At 48.8% G+C, this 23,435-nt stretch overlaps 1 protein-coding gene across 1 annotated transcript in view; it reads right to left on the reverse strand.

Annotated features, from left to right (window-relative positions):
- Window positions 1-16,627: 16,627 nt before the first annotated feature.
- The window catches only part of MAP3K9 (mitogen-activated protein kinase kinase kinase 9), a 78,651-nt gene continuing 71,843 nt past the window's right edge, over window positions 16,628-23,435 (reverse strand). The window contains exons 10-12 of the mRNA XM_052646445.1: window positions 22,291-22,403; window positions 20,219-21,025; window positions 16,628-18,643 (exon numbers count right to left, since the gene is read on the reverse strand). Of these exons, the coding sequence (XP_052502405.1) occupies window positions 18,159-18,643; window positions 20,219-21,025; window positions 22,291-22,403 (1,405 nt within the window). The 3' untranslated portion in view covers window positions 16,628-18,158. The remainder of the gene's footprint in view (window positions 18,644-20,218; window positions 21,026-22,290; window positions 22,404-23,435) is intronic.

Below are 23,435 nucleotides of genomic sequence, written 5' to 3' on the forward strand. Positions count from 1 at the left end.
GACTTCAGGGAGCTTCTCCAAGGAATGTGCTTGGCTTTTGTTAGAAGTTAAAAAAAAAAAAAATCCAATATATTATTTGGCATAAATCTGCCTATTTAATTTAGATTGTGAAAACCCACTGATTAAGTCTTGGGTCTGTCACTTACTTTCCTCGGAGTCTACAAATATCAATGCTATTAGGAAATCTCATACCTTAAAACTACTGCAAAGCCCACTTTTATTCTGTCTCCCATTACTCACACACACACAGTCTGCTCTTTATTCTCATCGGCGCCATCTGGTGGTCACTCAAATCCTCCAGGACTTCTAAAAATTACTGACGCCCCCAGAGTACCTGTTTATGCATGCGCTTTATATCTACTATGTTCGATAAAGCTGAAAAAATTTTTAAATGCATCAATTCATTTAAAAATAACTATAATAAACCTGTTAAATTGTAAACAAAGAAATTATCAATGAACATAATCATATTTTTAAAAAATTCTATGAAAAGAGAGTCATTACTTTACATTTTTGCGTGTCTCTAATGTCTGGATTAATAAAAGGCAGCCAAACTCTATACCTTCTGCCTTCAGTCTGTTTCAGCATCTTGTTTTGGTTTAAACGTATGAAAAAAATCTTGCCTCCCACCAATATGTATTTGGAAAAAAAGGGGCTTATTTCAATAGCCTTTTCAGATAATCGTGGGTATTCTTCTCTGATACTATACCAAAACTCAACAAGCTATAATTTCTTAAATGCCAGTTGGAATGTGGAATTTGAAACCACAACCTTGAACTTTTCATACTATGCTGTATTAGAATCCATTGGTCTATCTTGGGCTTTGCGTGGATTTCTGAATGCTTGATTTGGTAACTTCATTACTGTCATATGGAAAATATTGATTCACTGAGTTATGCAGAACTTCTAAGGGTTGACACATTTTATTATATGACATAAAAGAAATCACACTCATTAACATTGCTACCAATCGCATCAGAAAAATCTCCTAAGTATCAGCAGGCTGTCAAGCTCATGACAGACTCGATTTTCCAAAATCCTAATTTTTACTTGAAAGTTTGAATTTTATCATTGGAGACAAAATACTGTCAGTTGTTTTCCTTGAAGTAACAGTCTCACTTTATTCATTTTCAAGAAAATATCTACCAAACACTCAGGCCTGAATAGTTGTAGTTGTCTTGATGATCATTCTTTTGAGTAAAACTGGTGTCCTATGAAAAAAAAAAAGAGGACGCAGCCAGCTCAGCTGGCCACTCAATCACGTGTATGCTTTCCCTGAGACAAACCTTGTGTGTCTACAGGCAGCAGATACGGCTTTATGTGAACTTCACATTGCATCACACAGAACGCTAAAAAGACGACTTCACAGTCAAGATGTCATTAAGTTAGTGATGTCCACTGTTTTATCATGGACGTTCTTCAGTGGACCTGACATCCCCGCTACTGTGAGTACATGATGGTGAAGAATACAGGGAGCTCTGTCCAGTGTGGCAGGTGCTAAAAGATGCTGGTAATTTTACCCATTATTGTTTAAAGTCAACATTCAAAAAACTAAGATCATCCGGTCCCATCACTGCCTGGCAAATAGAAGGGGAAACAATGGCAACAGTGACAGACTTTATTTTCTTGGGCTCCAAAATTACTGCAGATGGTGACTGCAGCCATGAAAGAAAAGCTATGACAAACCTAGACAGCGTGTTAAAAAGCAGAGACATTACTTTGCTGATGAATGTCCTTCTAGTCAAGCCTATGATTTTCACAGTAGTCACGTATGGATGTGAAAGCTGGACCATAAAGAGGCTGAGTGCTAAAGAACTGATGCTTTCAAACTGTGGTGCTGGAGCAGACTCTTAACAAAGTTTTTTTAATTTGTTTTTTAATTGAAGGGTAATTGCTTTACAGAATTTTGTTATTTTCTGTCAAACCTCAGCATAAATCAGCCATAGGTATACTTATGTCCCCTCCCTCTTGAACCTCCCTCCCATCTCACACCCCATTCCACCCCTCTAGATGGTTACAGAGCCCCTGTTTGTGTTCCCTGAGACATATAGCAAATTCCCACTGGCTGTCTATTTTACACATGGTAATGTAAGTTTCCATGTTACTCTCTATATACATCTCACGCTCTCCTCCCCCCTCCCCATGTCCATAAGTCCATGTTCTCTATGTCTGTTTCTCCACTGCTGCCCTGAAAATAAAGTCTTCAGTACCATCTTTCTAGATTCTACATGTATGCATTAGTATACAACATTTATCTTTCTGACTTACTTCACTCTAGGTTCATCCACCTCATTAGAACTGACTCAAATGCATTCCTTTTTATGGCTGAGTAATATTCCATTGTGTGTATGTACTGTCAGCTACAAACTGGCGCTTACCAAGAGCATTGCCAACGACCCAACCACAAAGGCGTTTGCTATCTGCCTCTACGGAGACTGAACGCCATGCTGCTACAGCTGTTCACCTTCAACAACCCCTGAGGGAGTTCAGGGTGCAGTGAGGCACTCTGTGCTCCAGGGAATCTGGTGGGACAGGTCTTTAGATAGTTGGATGTTTTTAGCAACAGATTTTATGATCTCAATCCTTGCATCTCCTCATATCTAGTTCAGTTCAGTTCAGTTCAGTCGCTCAGTCATGTCCGACTCTTTGCGACCCCATGAATCGCAGCATGCCAGACCTCCCTGTCCATCACCATCTCCCGGAATTCACACAGACTCACGTCCATCGAGTCCATGATGCCATCCAGCCATCTCATCCTCGGTCGTCCCCTTCTCCTCCTGCCCCCAATCCCTCCCAGCATCAGGGTCTTTTCCAATGAGTCAACTCTTCACATGTCTAGAGAAGCACTAAATCCCTTCATGGTGACATCAGACCCTCATGACTAGCAAACTCCCCCTTCACCCAAATCTTATATATTGACTTTCCCCCACTGCTGCTTTGGAGCAGTCTCTCAGAGCTATCTGAGATGCATAGTCTTCTTTTTGCCCCAAATAAAACTTAACTCACAACTCTCAAGTTGTACATCTTTGTTTAGTCGACAGGGTGAAGATTTCCAGGAACTGGGCCACTGTCCACTCCTTGGTCTTTTGACAGTGCCTTGGAACTGTCATAGCGCCTCAGTTCAGTTTAGTTCAGTCGCTCAGTCATGTCCGATTCTTCCCTGTCCATCACCAACTCCTTACTCTGACTCACATCCTTGGTCCGTGATGCCATCCAGCCATCTCATCCTCTGTCGTCCCCTTCTCCTCCTGCCCCCAATCCCTCCCAGCATCAGAGTCTTTTCCAATGAGTCAGCTCTTCGCATGAGGTGGCCAAAGTACTGGAGTTTCAGCTTTAGCATCATTCCTTCAAAGAAATCCCAGGGCTGATCTCCTTCAGAATGGACTGGTTGGATCTCCATGCAGCCCAAGAGACTCTCAAGAGTCTTCTCCAACACCACAGTTCAAAAGCATCAATTCTGCAGCACTCAGCCTTCTTCACAGTCCAACTCTCACATCCATACGTGACTACTGGAAAAACCATAGCCTTGACTAGATGGACCTTTGCTGGCAAAGTAATGTCTCTGCTTTTCAACATGCTATGTAGGTTGGTCATAACTTTTCTTCCAAGGAGTAAGTGTCTTAATTTCATGGCTGCAGTCACCATCCTCAGTGATTTTGGAGCCCCCAAAAATGAAGTCTGACACTGTTTCCACTGTTTCCCCATCTATTTCCCATGAAGTGATGGGACCAGATGCCATGATCTTCATTTTCTGAATGTTGAGCTTTAAGCCAACTTTTTCACTCTCCTCTTTCACTTTCATCAAGAGGCTTTTTAGTTCCTCTTCACTTTCTGCCATAAGGGTGGTGTCATCTGCATATCTGAGGTTATTGATATTTCTCCCGGCAATCTTGATTCCAGCTTGTGTTTCTTCCAGTCCAGCGTTTCTCATGATGTACTCTGCATATAAGTTAAATAAGCAGGGTGACAATATACAGCCTTGACATACTCCTTTTCCTGTTTGGAACCAGTCTGTTGTTCCACGTCCAGTTCTAACTGTTGCTTCCTGACCTGCATATAGGTTTCTCAAGAGCCAGGTCAGGTGGTCTGGTATTCCCATCTCTTGAAGAATTTTCCACAGTTTCTTGTGATCCACACAGTCAAAGGCTTTGGCATAGTCAATCAAGCAGAAATAGATGCTTTTCTGGAACTCTCTTGCTTTTTCCATGATCCAGCAGATGTTGGCAATTTGATCTCTGGTTCCTCTGTCTTTTCTAAAACCAGCTTGAATATCAGGAAGTTCATGGTTCATGTATTGCTGAAGCCTGGCTTGGAGAATTTTGAGCATTACTTTACTAGCATGTGAGATGAGTGCAATTGTGCGGTAGTTTCAGCATTCTTTGGCATTGCCTTTCTTTGGAATTGGAATGAAAACTGACCTTTTCCAGTCCTGTGGCCACTGCCGAGTTTTCCAAATTTGCTGGCATATTGAGTGCAGCACTTTCACAGCATCATCTTTCAGGATTTGAAACAGCTCAGCTGGAAAGCCATCACCTCCACTAGCTTTGTTCTTAGTGATGCTTTCTAAGGCCCACTTGACTTCACATTCCAGGATGTCTGGCTCTAGGTGAGTGATCACACCATCATGATTATCTTGGTCATGAAGATCTTTTTTGTACAGTTCTGTGTATTCTTGCCACCTCTTCTTAATATCTTCAGCTTCTGTTAGGTCCATACCATTTGTGTCCTTTATCAAGCCCATCTTTGCATGAAATGTTCCCTTGGTATCTCTAATATTCTTGAAGAGATCTCTAGTCTTTCCCATTCTGTTATTTGCCTCTATTTCTTTGCACTGATCACTGAAGAAGGCTTTCTTATCTCTTCTTGCTATTCTTTGGAACTCTGCATTCAGATGCTTATATGTTTCCTTTGTCCTTTGCTTTTCGCTTCTCTTCTTTTCGCAGCTATTTGTAAGGCCTCCTCAGACAGCCATTTTGCTTGTTTGCATTTCTTTTCCATGGGGATGGTCTTGATCCCTGTCTCCTGTACAATGCCAGGAACCTCCGTCCATAATTCATCAGGCACTCTATCTATCAGATCTACGCCCTTAAATCTATTTCTCACTTCTACTGTATAATCATAAGGGATTTGATTTAAGTCATACCTGAATGGTCTAGTGGTTTTCCCTACTTTCTTCAATTTGAGTCTAAATTTGACAATAAGGAGTTCATGATCTGAGCCACAGTCAGCTCCTGGTCTTGCTTTTGCTGACTGTATAGAACTTCTCCATCTTTGGCTGCAAGGAATATAATCAATCTGATTTCAGTGTCAACCATCTGGTGATGTTCATGTGTAGAGTCTTCTCTTGTGTTGTTGGAAGAGACTGTTTGCTATGACCAGTGCATTTTCTTGGCAAAACTCTATTAGTCTTTGCCCTGCTTCATTCTGTATTCCAAGGCCAAATTTGCCTGTTACTCCAGGTGTTTCTTGACTTCCTACTTTTGCATTCCAGTCCCCTATAATGAAACGGACATCTTTTTGGGGTGTTAGTTCTAAAAGGTCTTGTAGGTCTTCATAGAACCATTCAACTTCAGCTTTTTCAGCGTTACTGGTTGGGGCATAGACTTGGATCACTGTGATATTGAATGGTTTGCCTTGGAAATGAACAGAGATCATTCTGTCGTTTTTGAGATTGCATCCAAGTACTGCATTTGGGACTCTTTTGTTGACCATGATGCCTACTCCATTTCTTCTGAGGGATTCCTGCCTGCAGGAGTAGATATAATAGTCATCTGAGTTACATTCACCCATTCCAGACCATTTTAGTTCACTGATTCCTAGAATGTCGACGTTCATTCTTGCTATCTCCTGTTTGACCACTTCCAATTTGCCTTGATTCATGGACCTAACATTCCAGGTTCCTATGCAATATTTCCCTTTACAGCACTGGACCTTGCTTCTATCACCAGTCACATCCACAACTGGGTATTGTTTTTGCTTTTGCTCCATCCCTTCATTCTTTCTGGAGTTATTTCTCCACTGATCTCCAGTAGCATATTGGGCACCTACTGACCTGGGGAGTTCCTCTTTCAGTATCCTATCATTTTGCCTTTTCATACTGTTCATGGGGTTCTCAAGGCAAGAATAGTGAAGTGTTTTGCCATTTCCTTCTCCAGTGGACCACATTCTGTCAGACCTCTCCACCATGCCCGCCCGTCTTGGGTGGCCCCACAGGGCATGGCTTAGTTTCATTGAGTTAGACAAGGCTGTGGTCCTAGTGTGATTAGATTGACTAGTTTTCTGTGATTATGGTTTCAGTGTGTCTGCCCTCTGATGCCCTCTTGCAACCCCTACTGTCTTACTTGGGTTTCTCTTCCCTTGGACGTGGGGTATCTCTTCACGGCTGCTCCAGCAAAGCACAGCTGCTGCTCCTTACCTTGGACAAGGGGTATCTCCTCACCATCACCCGTCCTAACCTTGAATGTGGAATAGCTCCTCTAGGCCCTCCTGTGCCCATGCAGCCACTGCTACTTGGACGTGGGGTAGCTCCTCTTGGCCATTCCTGTGCCGTCACAGCCTGGCACTCTTGGCCGCCGCCCCTGGCCTTGGGCATGGGGTAGCTCCTCCCGGCTGCTGCCCCTGACCTCGGATGTGGGGTAGCTCCTCTTGGGTGTCACCTCTCGGGCATGGGGTCCTCCCGGCTTCTGCCACTGACCTCAGACGTGAGGTGGCTTCTCTCAGCCACGCTCTGTGTGCCATTGCAACTGCCTGCGTTCTGTGCCATCTTGTGTGTCTGTGTGTCTGCCATCTTGGACCCATTTAATTCTAATCAGTTTATGTTGTGTCCTTGGGCTATGTTATTCTTTCAGAAGTTGTGCCCTGCCCCTTTCCCTCCTGTTACAATCTGATTTCCTTGCTTTCCAAGGGATTCTCAAGAGTCTTCTCCAGCACCACAGTTCAAAAGCATCAATTCTTTGATGCTTAGCCTTCTTTAAGGTCTAACTCTCACATCCGTATATGACTGCTGGAAAAACCATAGCTTTGACTAGATGGACTTTTCTCAGCAAAGTGATGTCTCTACTTTTTAATATGCCATCTATGCTTGTCATAGCTTTTCTTCCAAGGAGCAAGTGTCTTTTAATTTAATGGCTGCAGTCACCATCTCTAGAGACTTTGGATCCCAAGAAAATAAAGTCTGTCACTGTTTCCACTTTTTCCCCATCAATTTGCCATGAAGTGATGGGAAGAGATGCCATGATTTTAGTTTTTTGAATGTTGGGTTTTAAGCCAAGAACCTGAGCTAATCATTAAGTCCTGAGACCAAGTGTGTGATTGCAATTAGAAGACAATGGGTTCGAGTCCCAGTCTGAGTTCTGGCCAATGGGTTCAAGTCCTATTTCAGTTGTGTGGTTTCATGCTCATACAAAGGAGAATGGTTTTCCAACAGGAGGTCTCTGTTCCTGGAAGATCAAGTCTTACAGGTAGCAGAGAAGGGTAGCATCTTAGGTATGGGGATGGCCTGGGGCAGGGACAGTGTGCTAGGAGTTTGGGAAGGTAGATTGGGACCAGATGGTAAAGGGCCCTCAAGGCCATGCTAAAGAATGTGAATCTTCTCTTACAGACCTTAGGGTGTAACATGATCAGACCTGTATTTGGTGAGCATATTTGCTAGGGCTGATCCCCCTTACCCCTTTCACAAGGAAGTCTCCAGTGCCCGCCATTGAGACTGCACAAGAGACCCTCCCAGTTGGGTAGCTGCAGTGTGACCAGCCTCTGAGAGGAGGGGCAGGGCAAAGTGCAGAAGCCCACTCTTCACCACCACCACCCCCATGCCCCTACCCCAGAACATGTTCTCCAACTTGAGCTGGTCAGACTAGATTGGGTGGGGACTGGAGGGCTCAGAGGATTAGCACATCCCAGCCTTGAATGAAGCACATTCCATCATCAACTAAACAGGGTGTGGTGTGCGTTGGCCCAGCCCGGTTCCTTTCATGGAGGGGTGTGTCTATGTGTTGCAAACCTAAGAGCTCATGACAGGCCCATCCACAACCAGACATTCCTAACCAGCTATGCCCTGTTGAAGACCTCCATGTGCCTTCTCTCTTAGGACTGTCTTCCTGTCTCCTCACCAGGTTTTGCTTGCATTTTGCAGGTGGCTCACCAGTCCAGCACCATCTCTCCATTGGGAGGAAATGATGAGCAAAGGAGTAAGGAAGAGAAGAGGTACCATTTGGAATGGGAAGCTGGCCCTGGCCCCAGCACCAATTTCATCTTCCAAGAGCAGGGCTTCTGCAGTTACTGTGCTGTGTTACTTGGCACAAGGGGGTCAGCCTCAAAGCAAGGAACCTGTGGAGCATCTGCAGAGACCCCTGGGGTCATGAGGAAGTACCCCCAAACTGCTATAGTCATCATTGTTTTACTGATTGTAAAATGAACATATATTCTTTGAAAAAGGCCTTAAAAGTTTTGAAAGTAAAGAACATTTTTAGGTTATCCATAATACCTCTCCATAGAGACATCAATAACTGACTATCTTTCCATCTTTTACTTATGCTTATCAAAGGAATTTTTTTTAAAGATGGAAAGGAAAGGAAGTATATTTTCTGTATTAGGATCAAGTTATTTTTGAAGCTTTTGGTATCCTGCCTTTAAACTTTTGAATGCTTCCCTATCTTCTCAATTATTCTTGAACAATCTGATTTTAATGGCTACATAACCTCACATATGGTTGAACCGTAAAATCAGAACCTATGTGAGGTATCACCTGGGGTCACTTTCCCACAAGAAAGAGACAGGCATGTACTGCTTGCTATGAGAGGAAGCCATCTCATGCCTTTGTGCTCCACCATCCCTTAAGACTCCACTCAGATGTCACCACCTCGGTGAGGTCTGTGAAGCCCCAGCTCAGGCTGATGCCAATCCGTGGTGCTCCTGTAGCACCATCATAACACTGACCACCTTAAACAGGTGTCTGTATATTTCAGTCTCTTCTAGCAGACCATGAAGTCTTGCAGAACTGGCCTGTATCCGAACAAGCTGTAAATCTCCAGTGTCCAGCTGGCACCTGGCACAAAGATATTCAATAAATGCCTTGCAGAGCTGGAAAGTTTAAGCAACCCCGTTGCCAGGCATTTAGACTGTTTTTAATTTGTAATTAGAAACATGCTTTCATATTGTTAGATTCCATGTTGACCGAGGAAGAGGGTAGAAGTAGACCCCCAAAATCTTGTTTGGGTCATTTGTAGTCACTAGAAGCCTAATAACACTGAGATGGCTTGTAAACAAGTCTTTGCCTGCATCTGACTCATTCCTATGATATGAAAGCAGAGGCTAGAATCAGACAAAGCCCAGCTGCACTGTTTGATAGTTCTGTGGCCTTGGGCCTGTTCCTTGACTTCAGTCTTCATTTTCCTCAGTATAACATGGAGAGAATAATGGGATCTACTCTTAGGATGCTGAGATGTTGTAAATGAAATAATGCAGGTCAAGACAGTGCAAGGCTTGGCACACTGTAGCTAGTTGTGTTACTAAATGAAATTTCTGAGTCCATGTTATAGAGTTAATGCCACAAGATCAAACTCCTCTGCAGAAACATGGAGCAATTTATATACATATGTCTCTCATAGCATTTTTTTGAACAAGGAGTCAATTTTCTCAAGGAAAATTTTGAGTCAATTTTTTTATCTTTGCCCAGTCAGCCTGACAAAGGTCATATGGCCCTGGTCAAACCAGCTTTGAAGTTCAGCACAAGGTCATCTTTCTCCTCACAGTCTAAGCATCTAGCACTCACCCCGGAACCCTCCCCAGGTAGCAGAGAAAGGGGCTAAGAGGTACGGAGTGAGTGAAGGTCGAGGTGTTAAAGCATGAGCGGGTCAACATGGAAGTTCAGAAGCCACTTTTCCACATGCAGCTGAGTGACGAGAAACAGTGGACTAAAGAATGGCCCCAAACAAAATTCTTCTGCTTTCACCCTCAGCCTCACCCAATGCACAGTCACAGAAAGTGAGCACAAAGGCTGCTTTGTGGTGAGCTTGCTCCAGAAGAGACGCAGAGAGATTAAGCGGCTTGCCCAAGGTCACACAGCTGGCAAGTGCCATTCAGAGTATCAAGACCACAAGGAGCCCATGACTCACAGCTGGCAAACCTTGTCCACAAGTGCACGGCTCCACTCGTGTTTGTCCTCTCAGTCGCATTTCCAGCGTCGCCAGGAACGTCAGAGTGGACACTGATGGGGGTGAGAGAGCACATCCTTGCTAGGAGTTCTGAAAGCCAAAATTCACTACCTGGGCAAAGTCAGTTGTGCAAAGAGACTGAACTGCTTCGGTAGACACCTGTTGGTGGGTCTCCATGGTCTGGTTGGGGGTCTCTAAAATCTTCAAGGAGGTTCCTCACCCACCTCCTCTTTCCTGCACCATATCTACCCCTCTCTCCCATTATTCTACCCCTACATATGGCAGTCGTCAGGAAACAGTCAGTTACTTGGACATCTTGTGTACTTACGAAGAAAAGAGGGGAAAGGACAAGTTTACAAAGCACCACGGCAAACTAAAAGTCATGATTGTAACAGTTTTATTCAAGTCTGTGTGTGCTCTGGTGGTGAGACCAGGCTGAGATCAGCCTTACGCTGTAATACGATAAGAGGTTTAGCCATTGAACCAAGCCTGCTTGGCATCCCTAGTTAACAATTTACAGTACCTTGAAAAAAAAAAAAGCCAAAGAAAAGAACCTGATAAGTTCCCTTCAGGACTTTTCTATTTTTAAATATTGTTGACAAATTACAATAACTTAAATCCCAAAGCGAAATGGGAATTCAAGACACAGGGTCAGCACACAAGGAAAGGACACTGGAGCAGGGAAGGCCTGGGAATGAAAATTAGGAGCTACACACACAGGAACAAAACCAGCAGGGTATGTGAACTTCCATTTTACCTGGACGCAAAGGCTCTAACGGGGAGGAAAATCCCAAAGAAAGGTTTTCCGTGAGTTAAATAAAACCCATCTCCAGCTCCTTTCCTTAACCTCCCTAGAAAATACTGATACAGTCTCAGACTAAATCTGCGTGTATGTGTGTGTGAACATGTGTGTGAGTGTGAGTGTGACTGTGTGAGCATGAGTGTGTATGTTTAGCGTGGGTAGTGAGGAAGATTAGAGGAAGAAGTAGACAAGTTCATCACCTTCCTTCTCTGCCACAACTGAGTAACAAGGGCACGTGATTTGATATGATAAAAAGACAAAAGCCTGATTTCAAGTTCCCAAGAGGAGCTACAATAAGGCTTCCAAATTCGAGAGGCCCAGAGGGATGTGGGTCGAAGCTGCGGTAAAGAGTGGTCAGTCATGCGGCAACTGTGGGCTGGAAAGAGAAGCGAGAGCCCACAGGTCTTCGGTGACGCTGGGAGAAGAGCTACGCAATTGACGTATTCAACACCCCCTGCACAATCATAAAGAGGAAACGATGGAGAAGAAAGTAGCAGGTGCAGAGAGGAGGTCGGCTGAGCTCCAGGGAGATTGCAAGCCCTGTTGGGTGTCTCCAGTCTCGAGGCTGGTGGTAGATTAGTCACAGGACAACTCCTCCTTGGATAGAGAACCATCTCAGAGCCATGGCGGACCTAAGCTAGGCTAACTTTACCCCCGAGTGTCTAAACAGTGGCCTAAAATGTGCTCAGGAGAAAACAAGAGATGGCTTTGGAGCCAACAGATCAGCAACACTCCTAGCTGTGTGACCTTGGGCCTATAACCATCTGAGCCTCGGTTTCCACATTCTTAGCTGGAGGTAATATACTCCCACCCCACCCCCAGGGTCAGTGAGTCAAAAAGAAAGAAAAGAATATACACTCTCAGGGCAGCTCTGCTCACCTAGAAGAAACATAATGGTTTCATATAATTTATTGTTAGTCCTCATACCCAGACCAGGATGAACCCATGCCTCATTCTGACAGTGATGAAGCAAAGAGCCATAGCCAGCATGGCCTCTGGAACTGGAGGGAAGGATAAATGATGAGAGCAAAATAAAGATGACAGAGAATAATAACAGTAGCAAAAAGGATACCGATGGAGGTGACGTGATGGCTGACATTACGAAGGTCACTGAGGGCCAGGCAGTAGAGTGCCTGTGGAAGGGAATAAAAATGCCTCTGTCCATTTTGGTCCTTTCTGGAAATGGGAAAATGGTTTATTCACTTCTCTGCAGGTTCAGAGATGTCCCAGAGTTTTCAAATGGAGACTCTAAAGCATCCTTCCCACTATAATCCCTTCCCTTTACACATGCACTCCTCTAAGCAGCCTCAGGGTTTCAGAGAGGCTGACAGGCAGCTAGGGGACATCCAGGAAAAGTCACCCCAGTCACAGGTCCAAGGCTGAAAACTGCCCTTGGTGTTTCACTGCTATTAAGTCAACACATTCCTATGCAAACACTCCCAGGGTCACCACCCAGCTCAGAACCTGAAAGGAAGGAAGCCCAGAAAAGACCTGAGCCTGCCTCACAGCTCTGCCCTCAGCATGTTCAGGTGAGGGGCAGGCAGAGCTGAGATCAGGGTAAGGTGAGGCAACTCGCCTTGGATGTAAGATTTAAGGGGGTCACAAAAAACACCAAAAAATCCCTCTGCTATCCAGATGAATCATATTTCAAAGCAGTACTTTTAAAAATTGAAATTAATGAAAAATTCATGATGAACATAAGATTAGAATTTTTTTAAATGCCATATCTCTCAAAGCAAGTAGTTAGAGGTGAAGGTTTTCAGGAACACGGGCAACAGGTTATTGGACTGGCCAGAAAGTTCCTTCGCATTTTCTGTATTTTACAGAAAAATCCTAACTTTTTGGCTAACCCAATACTTATGAAACTTGGTTTTAGACTTCAGGAAGTGTAGAGAAAGACCACTATCTCCGTGGGGCCATCATCCACCAGGACCCCTCTAGATAAACCAATCTGACCTCTGGGTTCTGATTTCCTGGACATCTACCCAACACAATCCAACAGGAAAGGCCTGTCTCTGAGCCTCTGGCACTGTACTCTGGTGTCTGTCCTGAGATTCCTATCTAGTTGCCAGGTTCATGCCTGCCCGTCAGGCGGGTAAAACTAGATTGTGGGTATTTGCGGGGAGGGTGGATCAGACCAGTCAGGAGGGAGACTGGGTCAGGGGAAAGGCAAGTCTGTTTCCAAAAGAAACAGAGAGAGGAGTAGACAAGCTCCTGGCTCTGCCAACAGCTGGGCCCTGAGACGCTTCTCTATTTCCAGCTGTGGTCATGAGTGGAAGACCCAAAGCCAGGCCACGGGCGGGAGATGCAGAGAACCACAGCCAAGAAGAATCAGGAAGGGCCAGTCCTACTGGCTCCAGACCATGGAGTAGCCCAACCTTCAGAAGAACAAATCACGGCTCCCTGAGCAGCCTCTGGAGGCCAGGGTGCTCCCCTAGGGCCCAAGATCTGAAATGGACAAAGGAGGGGGTGAAGCCTGTCTATAGTGCATCAGGACAAATGGAAAATAATCTAAGCGAATATGAGGCTCACCCGGGCCATAGGGCCATCCAGAAGTGCAGGGCCAGGTCAGGCTAATTAGACACCTACCCCTCGCCCCCCCATTAATTAGCCTTAATCAGCCAGGACTCCAGTTTCTGCCTCCTGCCCTTCCAACGCCAGTGACTGCAGTGGTGGGTGCTGGGCAGCAAGGCCAAGGCATAGCCAGGGAATGAGACCTCCCCAGAAGCAGTAGAGGGTTTCCCCTTCTGATGTGGAGTTTTACTCATTTGAATTCCTGATCTAAGAAAACAATGATACGTCTGACCAAAGAGAGACATTTGGGAATGTGTTCCTCATAATAACTGTGACTTGACAAGAAGGCATCTCAGGCCTGAAGCCAAGGAGAGAAGCAGGTGGTCTAATCAGTCAAACCACATGAGACTGCCAATATTTGACTTTCAAACACACACACACACACACACACACACACACACACACACAGTCCTCTACAAAGGGAAGCAACCCAGCCAGGGGGGGCTTATCAGTGCTGGATGAGGGGCCCTGGGACTACAGACTTTCAAGCTAGAAAGGTCCTGTGCTACAGGTGGGGAAGGCAGCATCACCCTGGGCTCACAGCTGGGCTCAGAGATCCAGAGAGAGGGAGAGACGTGTGTGACATCACACTAGTGGGTGGGTAGCTCTGATCACCAGTTTCCTGCTGCCCTGTTCCCTTACAAGGCACCAGGGGCGGCTCTCCCCCGACCCCAGTCCACAGTCTCCGGCAGAGACCTCGCAAGAGCCTGGCACTACAGAAGCGGGAGCACCTGCCCCCTCCCCAAAATTCTTTAAGAGACAACAGTGTTTCTGACCTGCACTCACACGCCTGAGTCAAAGAGGTGGGCTAAATGAGACACGTGTGGAAATGGTCAAGGTTCTGCACTCACAGCAGGGCCTGCCCCACCCGCACAGACATACCAACCCCGCAGTGTACCACTCACAGCTGTCCTTTAATACCCGCTGCTCTGTACTTTGAAGAGTTAGGAAGGCTCAAGACGGGGTTCCTTCCTTCTAGGGGAGGGGGCGGGAAGGAGTCTCCTACGGGGGGCTGTGAGCAAGAATGCTGACACGGTATCAGGCCTAGACGCTCTTGGGGTGACTTGTGTCCTGAGGGAAAAGCAGCTTTGTGATGAAGCCCCCACCATGACATGTGTTCCATGGGCCCGCAGACCCTTTCCTAAAGATTGTTTCAGGAGCTGGCCTGATTCCTGCCTCAAAACACATCAGACTCCGGGAAATGACTCCAAGAAACAAGAGGCCCCGAATTGTCATTTGGGTGCTGCTTCCAGCTCCCTGTCACCCACTTCCTGCTCCATAAGACACTCAGGACAGCGATGATCAGCCTAACGACTTAAGTGGGGCAATTAGGAGTGATGCTTGTAAACACCAGGTGCCGTATAAATACAGTAGAAAAGCACATGCCTGACCACGGTCCCCATTAGTCATTAGGCCAACTCCAAAACTTGCCTCTTCCAGAAGCCAGAGGAAGTAGGCAAGTCCCCCAGAGGCAAAGGTGGTGGGGACCGCACCGTCAACTTCAGCAGTTTGTCCTGTTTGCTGGCCGGGAGCCACGGGCTTCTCGGACCTGCTCTGATACATGCTTTTTTTGCCCTTGTGAGGGAAGCAGGTGACGGCTGCTCTTACAGGAAGGAAATCTGAGAGGGACTAAGAGACAAGTCCGAGGTCAGACAGCAAAAGTAGAACAGAGAACACAGCCAATGCATTCAGTCTTAGAGCTGGGTGCCCAACTCAGCCATCAGTCCAAGCAGCTTATTAACTTCTCTTCACTTGGATCTTCATCTTTAAGCATTTCCCCTTCTCTACCACCAAGTATATCAAAGGTAGAAGGCAAATAATGTACTTTTGTAAAGGTTAGGAGGAAGGGTTAGCCTTATTCTGAGTCATCCAAATGTCAGGTACCACCACCATCATCATCACAATAGACTCTCCTGATACTAAAGGATGTGAAGCTAAGGGCATCCTTCAAAGCCTTTTAGACATAACATATGAAAATAACTGGGACATCTATTCAGCCCCTGGCAGTGACCTGGATCCTCAAGGACAGAGGACAATCCTATGTAGAATCAGTGGAATGAACTGAAGAAGCCAGAGGGGCAGAGAGCAGTATCTGTTTCCCATCACCATCTTCCAGAAGGAGCACCTGCCAAGAGCAGTGGAAAGTGTCCGAGGAAAGGGAAAAGGGGGGGAACCCAAACCTTATTCTATAGGATCCTATCCCACCCAAGCCTTGCCCCAGAGAGAGAGAGAGTGGCAGATGGGGGCCCCTCAGAGACCCAGTTTGAAGGAGCTGAGAGATGGAAAGTCCTCCATCATCATGGAAGCCCACAGAAGCATCTTCAGAATAACCCCGCTTCTGCCTCTTGTAGGTATAGGTCCTCCCACAGTAGAGCCCCCACCTTCCCTTGTCATCCCCTAGGCGGATGAGGAAGAAATGGGTTCAAGCTGTCAGCCAGTGGCAAGGGTTTACTCTAGACAAAATGACAAAAAGCAGAAAATGAGCTAAGACTCCTTGCCTCATTCCAGACCACTGGCCAGAGCCAGGGTGGTCTGGACTACACTGTAGGCTGCACCCACCAGAGGACCAGAGACTGGGGCCAAGGGTTTAGAGATGTGAAGGTGGCTTAGGGCCTGGGGCCATGGAGAACCCTAGGAAAGGGCACAGGCCATCTGAGGATGAAGAGCAGTCACTTGGTTGGCTGAGCTGATGAGATTCAAGCACCGCCCCCCCACCCCACCTCCTCTAGCCAAGGAGTGGGGTCGGGAGCAAAAATCATCTCTTTTGGACTGTCTTCACTGAACAAAGAAACAGAGAGAAATGAGACGCGACAATAGAACCCTGGGCAACAAAACCAACAGTGCCTCCCCGCCCAAAAGTAGGTGGGGCCCTTGAACCTAAGTGCCTGCCAGTGGGCTCGTAAAACAAGGAACAACTTGAAAACCAAGGCCGCTCATTTTGTCATCCTCAGGGCAGGACTTCTAGCATAGTCACAGAGAGAGCAGTGACCAAATCCATCACTTGTGCCAACAGCGCTGCTCTTCTGTCCTGCACCTGGGCAGCAAATGCAAGGAAGCTGCAGGTGGGCCCCCAAAGCCTGCAGAGAAACAGCCCAGGATAAACGACGAGGGAGTGACACAGAGTCTTGGGTCAGGAGGAGCGTGAACTAAGGACTCTACTCCTGTCGTTATCCCCACTCAAAGACAACTGTTCACACCTGCCTCGGGAGCCTCAGGGTAAGAGGAAGAGAGGAGACTCATGTGAGAGAGCTCCAGAAGATCAACATTCAAGCCACAGAAATGAATTCCAGAAAAGCCAGGATTGGCCTCTGTTCCTTCCTATCCAACTCATGGTCGGGGGTCCCACAGTGGGGGCTACCTGTGCATGAAGACAAAAAGCCCTGGTCGGTCTCCCACACTCGCACTTGAAGATGAGGGTACATGAGGAGCTCACACGGCACCTTACAGGTATTGTCAGCCACCACATCCATTCACGCAAGGAACTACTAAGGGCTCGTTTGACTTTAAGGGCTTTGCAGAATGACAACGGGCGAGCAGGAAGCCCCATGGCTCCAACTCCCAGTGTCTAGGACCCAATTCTACATGCTATTCTGGTGCAGGGTAGAGATACCTCCCCACCAAACATGTAACCTCAAATCCACTAATTCCAGGGACTGGAGGGCAGATCAAGGCAAGGGAAGACACATACAGATCAGATGACAAAAGGGCCAAACACAGGAACTTTGTCTCTGGTTTCAGAACTGACACCAGAGATTGAGCCTCCCCAGGCAATTCCTGGGATGGGTGCATATTTGATTCAGAACCGGGTCTGATCACATCTGGACCCCCAAGCAGGAGATGGGTGCTGTCAACACGTGCTGGTTTCTGCCCTTCTTTGAGTGTTTATGAAAGGAATGAGGACAGACAGACTTTGTTACCCTCTTTACTGCAACTCAACTGTATTTCCTAATTCCCTCCTCTTTCCAGTTCTCACGGAGGCAGGTCCCGTACCACTGGGAGGCTCAAATAAAGAAGTGGGGGTGCATGGAAGTGCAGCAGGTGGTCCCAGCTCCCTCAATTCCTGTGCCCAACGCAGGGGCACTCTGTCTTCCATTCTCTAGCCGGCACCATAGGGCTTAGGACGCAGAAAAGCTCACATCTCACACCAAACGAGATTCTCATTCATGGGTGTCAGGAAAGCACGTGGAAGAGGAGCAAAATCAATCAGAGAACATCCAATACTGGGTGTGTGCGGAAGGCTGAACTCAGGGCTAACAGAGGGACCCCAGGAGGGCACCCCCTGGGGGCTGAAGAGAGGGAGCAGCAGGCAGATTCGGCTGAGTGACTGCAGTCACCCTGAAGGCGAGGAAGACTGTGGAGGGTGGGGGACATGCACGCACCCCTCCCTCCCCAACACAGCCAGAGCTGATGGCCACAGCCCCTCCAGCGGACCTGGGGAGAAGGGCCCTGCAGGGTGAGAAGCCTTCTGAAGGGGCCCTGCTTCCATCCCTTCCATCTTCAAAGTGCATTATCAGTGCAAGAAGTAGGGCGGGAGGCTCTGAGGGGTCCAATTCTGAGAAAGGGCTGTGCCAGCCAGCTCCCCTCCCCATCTCCTCCTGCGTCCCCCCTTGCCGCCCTCAACCCTTTGCATGCTAAGACCAGAACTCTTGCTGGATCTCATAAGGGGCAGGCCTGTGTGTGTTCAGTTCAGCTCTGCACAGCGGCACAGTGCTGTCCTGACTCTGGCCCTCCGCATCCAGGTCTAGAAGCGTCCGCTCGGTGGGCGGCAGCGGCCCCGCCTGGAAGGGGAGCAGGGCTGGCAGGCCCGGCCGCTCCTCCACGGTGCTGCTGCTGCTGGCCAAGCAGGAGTCCAGGTTGCTGGGCGTCTCTGTGCTGGAGCTGTTGGCCGGGGAGGCGCTACGGGCGTGGCTGGGGGACACAAACCACCACGGGTCCAGCCGTTGCCGGTTGGCCGAAGGACGTGGCCGAGGCAGAAACTCCAGGGTCTTGGGTCTCTCCAAGGTAGAGTCCTGCTGGGTGTTCCAGCGCCTTGGGGTCGGGGGAAAGACCACATTCGGGTCAGGGAGACGGGGGAATTCACCTGGGTCTCGGCTGGGGCTGGGGGTTTTCAGCATTCCTGGTCCAAGAGACAAAGGGAGAGGTTATCAGACGACAGACCACACTCATGGACCACACACGCCACTTACTCCCCGCCCCACCCTCCCACACTCACGGACCACACGTGCCACTTACTCCCCACCCGTGACCATGGCCCTGACCACCTGGGATAACTTGAAAAATGAGCGCCTACTCTGTCATGCAGTGTGTTGGCAGGCACTGGGGGTGTAACAGTGAACTACAGACCATGGTCCCTGTATCTTATAATAATGGGACACATGAGGTCATATCTGTAATGAGACAACTTAAGGAAATGTCTTTCATTCTCAGTTCATCCATTTAATAAACGTGTGACAAGAACAAGGGCTTTCCAGGTGGCGCTCATGGTAAAGAACCCGCCTGCCAATGCAGGAGACATAAGAGACGCAGGTTCAATCTCTGGGTCAGAAAGATCCCAGGAGGAGGGCATGGCAACCCACTCCAGTATTCTTGCCTGGAGAATCCCGTGGGCAGAGGAGCCTGGTGTGCTATGGTCCATACAGTTGCACAGAGTCGGGCACGACTGAAGCGACTTAGCATGCTCGACAAGGACAAAGCAGGTATCAGAACCTGCTGCTGCTGCTGCTGCCAAGTTGCTTCAGTCGTGTCCGAGTCTGTGCGACCCCAGAGACGGCAGCCCACCAGGCTCCCCGGTCCCTGGGATTCTCCAGGCAAGAACACTGGAGTGGGTTGCCATTTCCTTCTCTAATGCATCAGAAACTTAAAGACTAGTAATCTGGGGGTCTCCTTTTCCAAAGAGGCCACCTGATTTTAACAAAAAATCTGAGCAGGAGAAGGGCAAGCTGAATAGTAAAGTACAGCTGTCACTCATATTCGAGTCTCACTGAATGGGTATTGCCACGCCCTCCTCTCCTATGGGATTTCAGGTGGTTTTTATGTCAGATAGAGGTCTTCTAGGGAGCAAGGGATGGGGCGGGAGTGAGAGTGTATGCTCAGGTGTCTCAGATGTCAGCCAGAGAAGGACTGGGTGTGCTGCGGCACAGCAGTTCACCTGGCCGCATCTCCACGTCTGAGCGTCAGGTGTGAGTAAGGGATGAGCGATGCAGGGTGTGATGCCCGGCTGGAAGCCTGCCTTACGAGTGTGTCTGTACTCACTCTGTAATAACAGGCAAGAGCCGGGCTACGTGCAGAAAATACCGCCCTGTGTGTGGCCAGATTCCTCCCTGTAATTGCAATCTTCTTTCCAGGGAACAAACAGAGCTGGCCTCCTACCCTTGATGCGCCCTCAAAGTACTGGCCCGTACGCTCCCAGATCCGGGGCCTGAGCATCTCACAGGAGTCCCGGTCAGATTCTCCCCAGATCCTGCCTGTCTGCGTCCCCTCTTCAGGGAAGGCCCCCCTGAGGCACAGGATGGACAGACGTCAGTCCTCTCCCAAGGCCCAGAACAGCCTGTCTCAACTGGCTGAGGCAGAGGAGGAACTTGAGGTTGGCCTGATATCTCCACTCCTGGGAGAGAGGCCCCAAGGCGAAGGAGGCCCCAAGAGGAAGGAGTAAGGAGGAGGAGGAGGGCAGGTCGCAGGGGGCAGGTCTCACCTGCTCCAGGGCTGGGACTCAGTCCATTGCTGGATGAGGGGCTCCTGCTGGCTGGAGGGGCAGCCGGCTTGAGGGCCCCGTCGGAAGGAGTCCGCCGGTGAGCGCTGGGCTGCGCGGGGGCCGTGAGGGTGACGTGGGTGGGGGTCAGGGACTGCTTCGGGTCTCGTTTGAAGCGCTCCACTCGGACGTTGACCAGGGGGTTGCGGGTGCAGGGGCTCAGGGCCGGGGCCTCCACGGGGCTGACGGGCATCTCGTACACCACGATCTCATCGCTGTCAGATCTCAGCAGGGAGCGGGTGGAGTTGCACTCGGAGATGGAGGAGAGAGACAGCAGCGTCAGCGAGGCGGAGGGGTCTCCTAGCAACAGCACGGGCTCCTCCTTCTTGAAGAGCTTCCGGGATGGGGGGCTGGTGCTCCGGCGGGGCCGGCTGGCTCTCAGGAAGAGCCCCTCGCGCCTCTTCTTCTCCTCCCGGGCTGGTGGCTCGGGCTCCTCCGGGGGCGGCAGCTGGCACTTGCCAGCTTCCAGCAGGTCAAACCCGAGGCCCGTGGCGGCGAGGACGGCCCCGCAGCCGAGCAGAGCCACCTCGCAGCGGCGGTGGTGGGGGCCGCCCCGCTTGAGGCTGTTGGTTGGCGTCAGCTGAGGGGTACTGGTGGCCGAGTTGACCGGGGTGGGCTCCTCGTGACCGCCGTCGCTGAGGGGGCCATCCCCATCTTCCCCGCGAGGGAATGGGCTACAGAGGTAGGACTGGCTGGGTGACGGCGGGAGACGACTCTCCCCACTCCGTGGGCCTTCGCTGTCTTCATCCTCTGCGGAGACGAGAGAAGTGGAGGGAGAACACAAGATGGGAGTGAGGCTGCAGGAATGAAAATCTGGTCCTTCTCCCCTACCCCAGGTCCCTGGCTTAGTGCTAGGGATCCAGAGGTTGAATAGTCAGGGGTGCAGGACCAGGAACCAATAGGACTTCACACTCAACAGTGACCAACATGGGGAAGTCGCTCTCCATCTCAGAGCCTGTTTTCCCATTTGCAGAAAAGGGGATCTGTCAATTTGCTCCTTCTGTCATAGAAGTGCCCTGTCAGTTTCCCAGAACAGGTACATCCTTAATTATTTTACAACTTGAAACCGGAAGGGAATGGGAAGGGAGTTCAAAAGGGAGGGAATATATGTATATGTCTAGCTGATTCATTTTGCAGTACAGTAGGGACTAACAGTGGGCTTCCTTCGTAGCTCAGATGGTAAAGCATCTGCCTGAAATGCGGGAGACCCGGGTTCGATCCCTGGGTCGGGAAGGCCCTCTGGAGAAGGAAATGGCAATCCACTCCAGTATTCTTGCCTGGAGAATCCCACGGACAGAGGAGCCTGGTAGGCTCCATGGGGTCATAAAGAGTTGGACACCACTGAGCGACTAACACACAGACAGGAACTAACACAATATTGTAAAGCAACGATACTTCAATAAACATTAATTTTAAAAAAATGGGAAGGGACCTGGAATTTCTAGAATTGACAACCTACAGACTTGTCTTAAGACCCATTTCCTGCAAAGGATTAGAATACTCGGCATGGATGAAGGCCAAATCTACCCTATGGACTGACTGATTATGACCTTGGAATTCTAGAGAGAGGAGTACTTTCTGAGAGACAGCCTGGAGAAGGCCTTCCACATTTAGTAATCACAGGGCCATACTGGAAGAGCTTCCTTGGAGGAACACTGGGGTTCTATTGCCATCTCCCATTCTATGGACTCCCCAAGTTAAAATACAAGGAAGCAGACCCAGGAAAGGCAAGTGCCTGATTCCACGCCTCCCCGTGCCTCACTGCCCTAAGGAGACTATAACCAGCCCCTTGGGACAGGAGGTCAAGGGCAGAGTCCATGGCAGCGGTGGTGATGTGGAAATACTCCCTGTAATGGGAGTAGGGCAAACAGAGAGAATAGGGTGCGGGGCCAAGAGTTGAGGAAAGGAGGAGACAGCCCCACGAAGCAGTGCTAGAGGTCTTGAAAGAGTCCAAGAAGCTTGGCCATGAATTCCCTGAGGGATCAGGGGAGAGTTAAGACAAAGGCAATGCTTACCCATCTCCATAAGGCTGGTGAACGCCGGCAGGGCTGGACTACTCCTTGGGCCCTTCCCCAGGTTGGGGGCACTGGACGACCACTGTTTGTATCCATCTACCAGGGACTTGAGGCTGAACGAGAGGAAAAGATGAAACTGTCAGAACTGGTTACTCCCTCTACCCTCAGCTCCGTGGGCCTCTCCCCATCTGCTTCATTACAGCAAAGCCCAAGAGCCTCAGGGTACAGGCAACAAAGCTTGCTGAGCCCACTTGCTTCTTTAACAGAAGTGCACATGCTCTAGGGACAGAAAAGCAGGGGCATGACACACCCCTACACATGCTGCCATGGAGCTGTGGGAAGACCTCCTGGGCAGGCTGGCAACAGAACAGAAGGAATGAGGACTGCCCGGCCCTGGCCAGGGTCTTGCCTAAGCCCAACTTAAGGGAAAAGCCAAGACTCCACAGACACTGACCATAATATAACACACCGGTGACATTAGAAAAACTGCAATGCTGAGATGTGCAGGGCAAGGCAAGCACTGGGCGATGAGCTCACAGAGATGGGCCAGGCCACTCCACTCACACCACTTCTCAATTTCTCCTTCCAAGCTTCCAGCATGCTTAGGCAACTTCCAAAGCCATCCATGTTTCAAATACAAAAATCAACCAACAAAAGCTGCGTCAACCCAGTGCACTTTGGGACAGACCTATGTGGGTAGCACATAAGGCTGGACTCGAACCCTCGGCCTGTCTGGGAATGGAGAGGAAGAGGACAGGAGCTGGCTTTCAAATCCCCGTTATCAGCTCCCAGTGGCAAGTCAGTAATTCCAAGGACACAGACTGGGTACCCCGCCAACCCTCTTACAGGACAGGGCATCAGAGGCCCACAAGCACTGGTCTTTTTCCTAAAGAACAGTGAAGGAGGCCTGAGGAATCTGTGGACTATGATTGCCAAGGAGATACTGGGATTATAACCAGGGGCAGCTCTCATTTTAGCACTAGAGAGAGCCATTCAACTAAAGCCCACTCTTCCCAGCCTATCTCCAGGGAGGGAGACGGACCAGCTTTTTCCCCTGCCTGCAGATCTCTGTTTCCAGTGCTATCAGAAATACCAGTGATTAAAGTACATTCCAGACATCAGTGATTTCAACCAAAATACACAGC

This window comes from Budorcas taxicolor, chromosome 10 (genome assembly GCF_023091745.1).
Source record: "Budorcas taxicolor isolate Tak-1 chromosome 10, Takin1.1, whole genome shotgun sequence".
Taxonomy (NCBI): Eukaryota; Metazoa; Chordata; class Mammalia; order Artiodactyla; family Bovidae; genus Budorcas; species Budorcas taxicolor.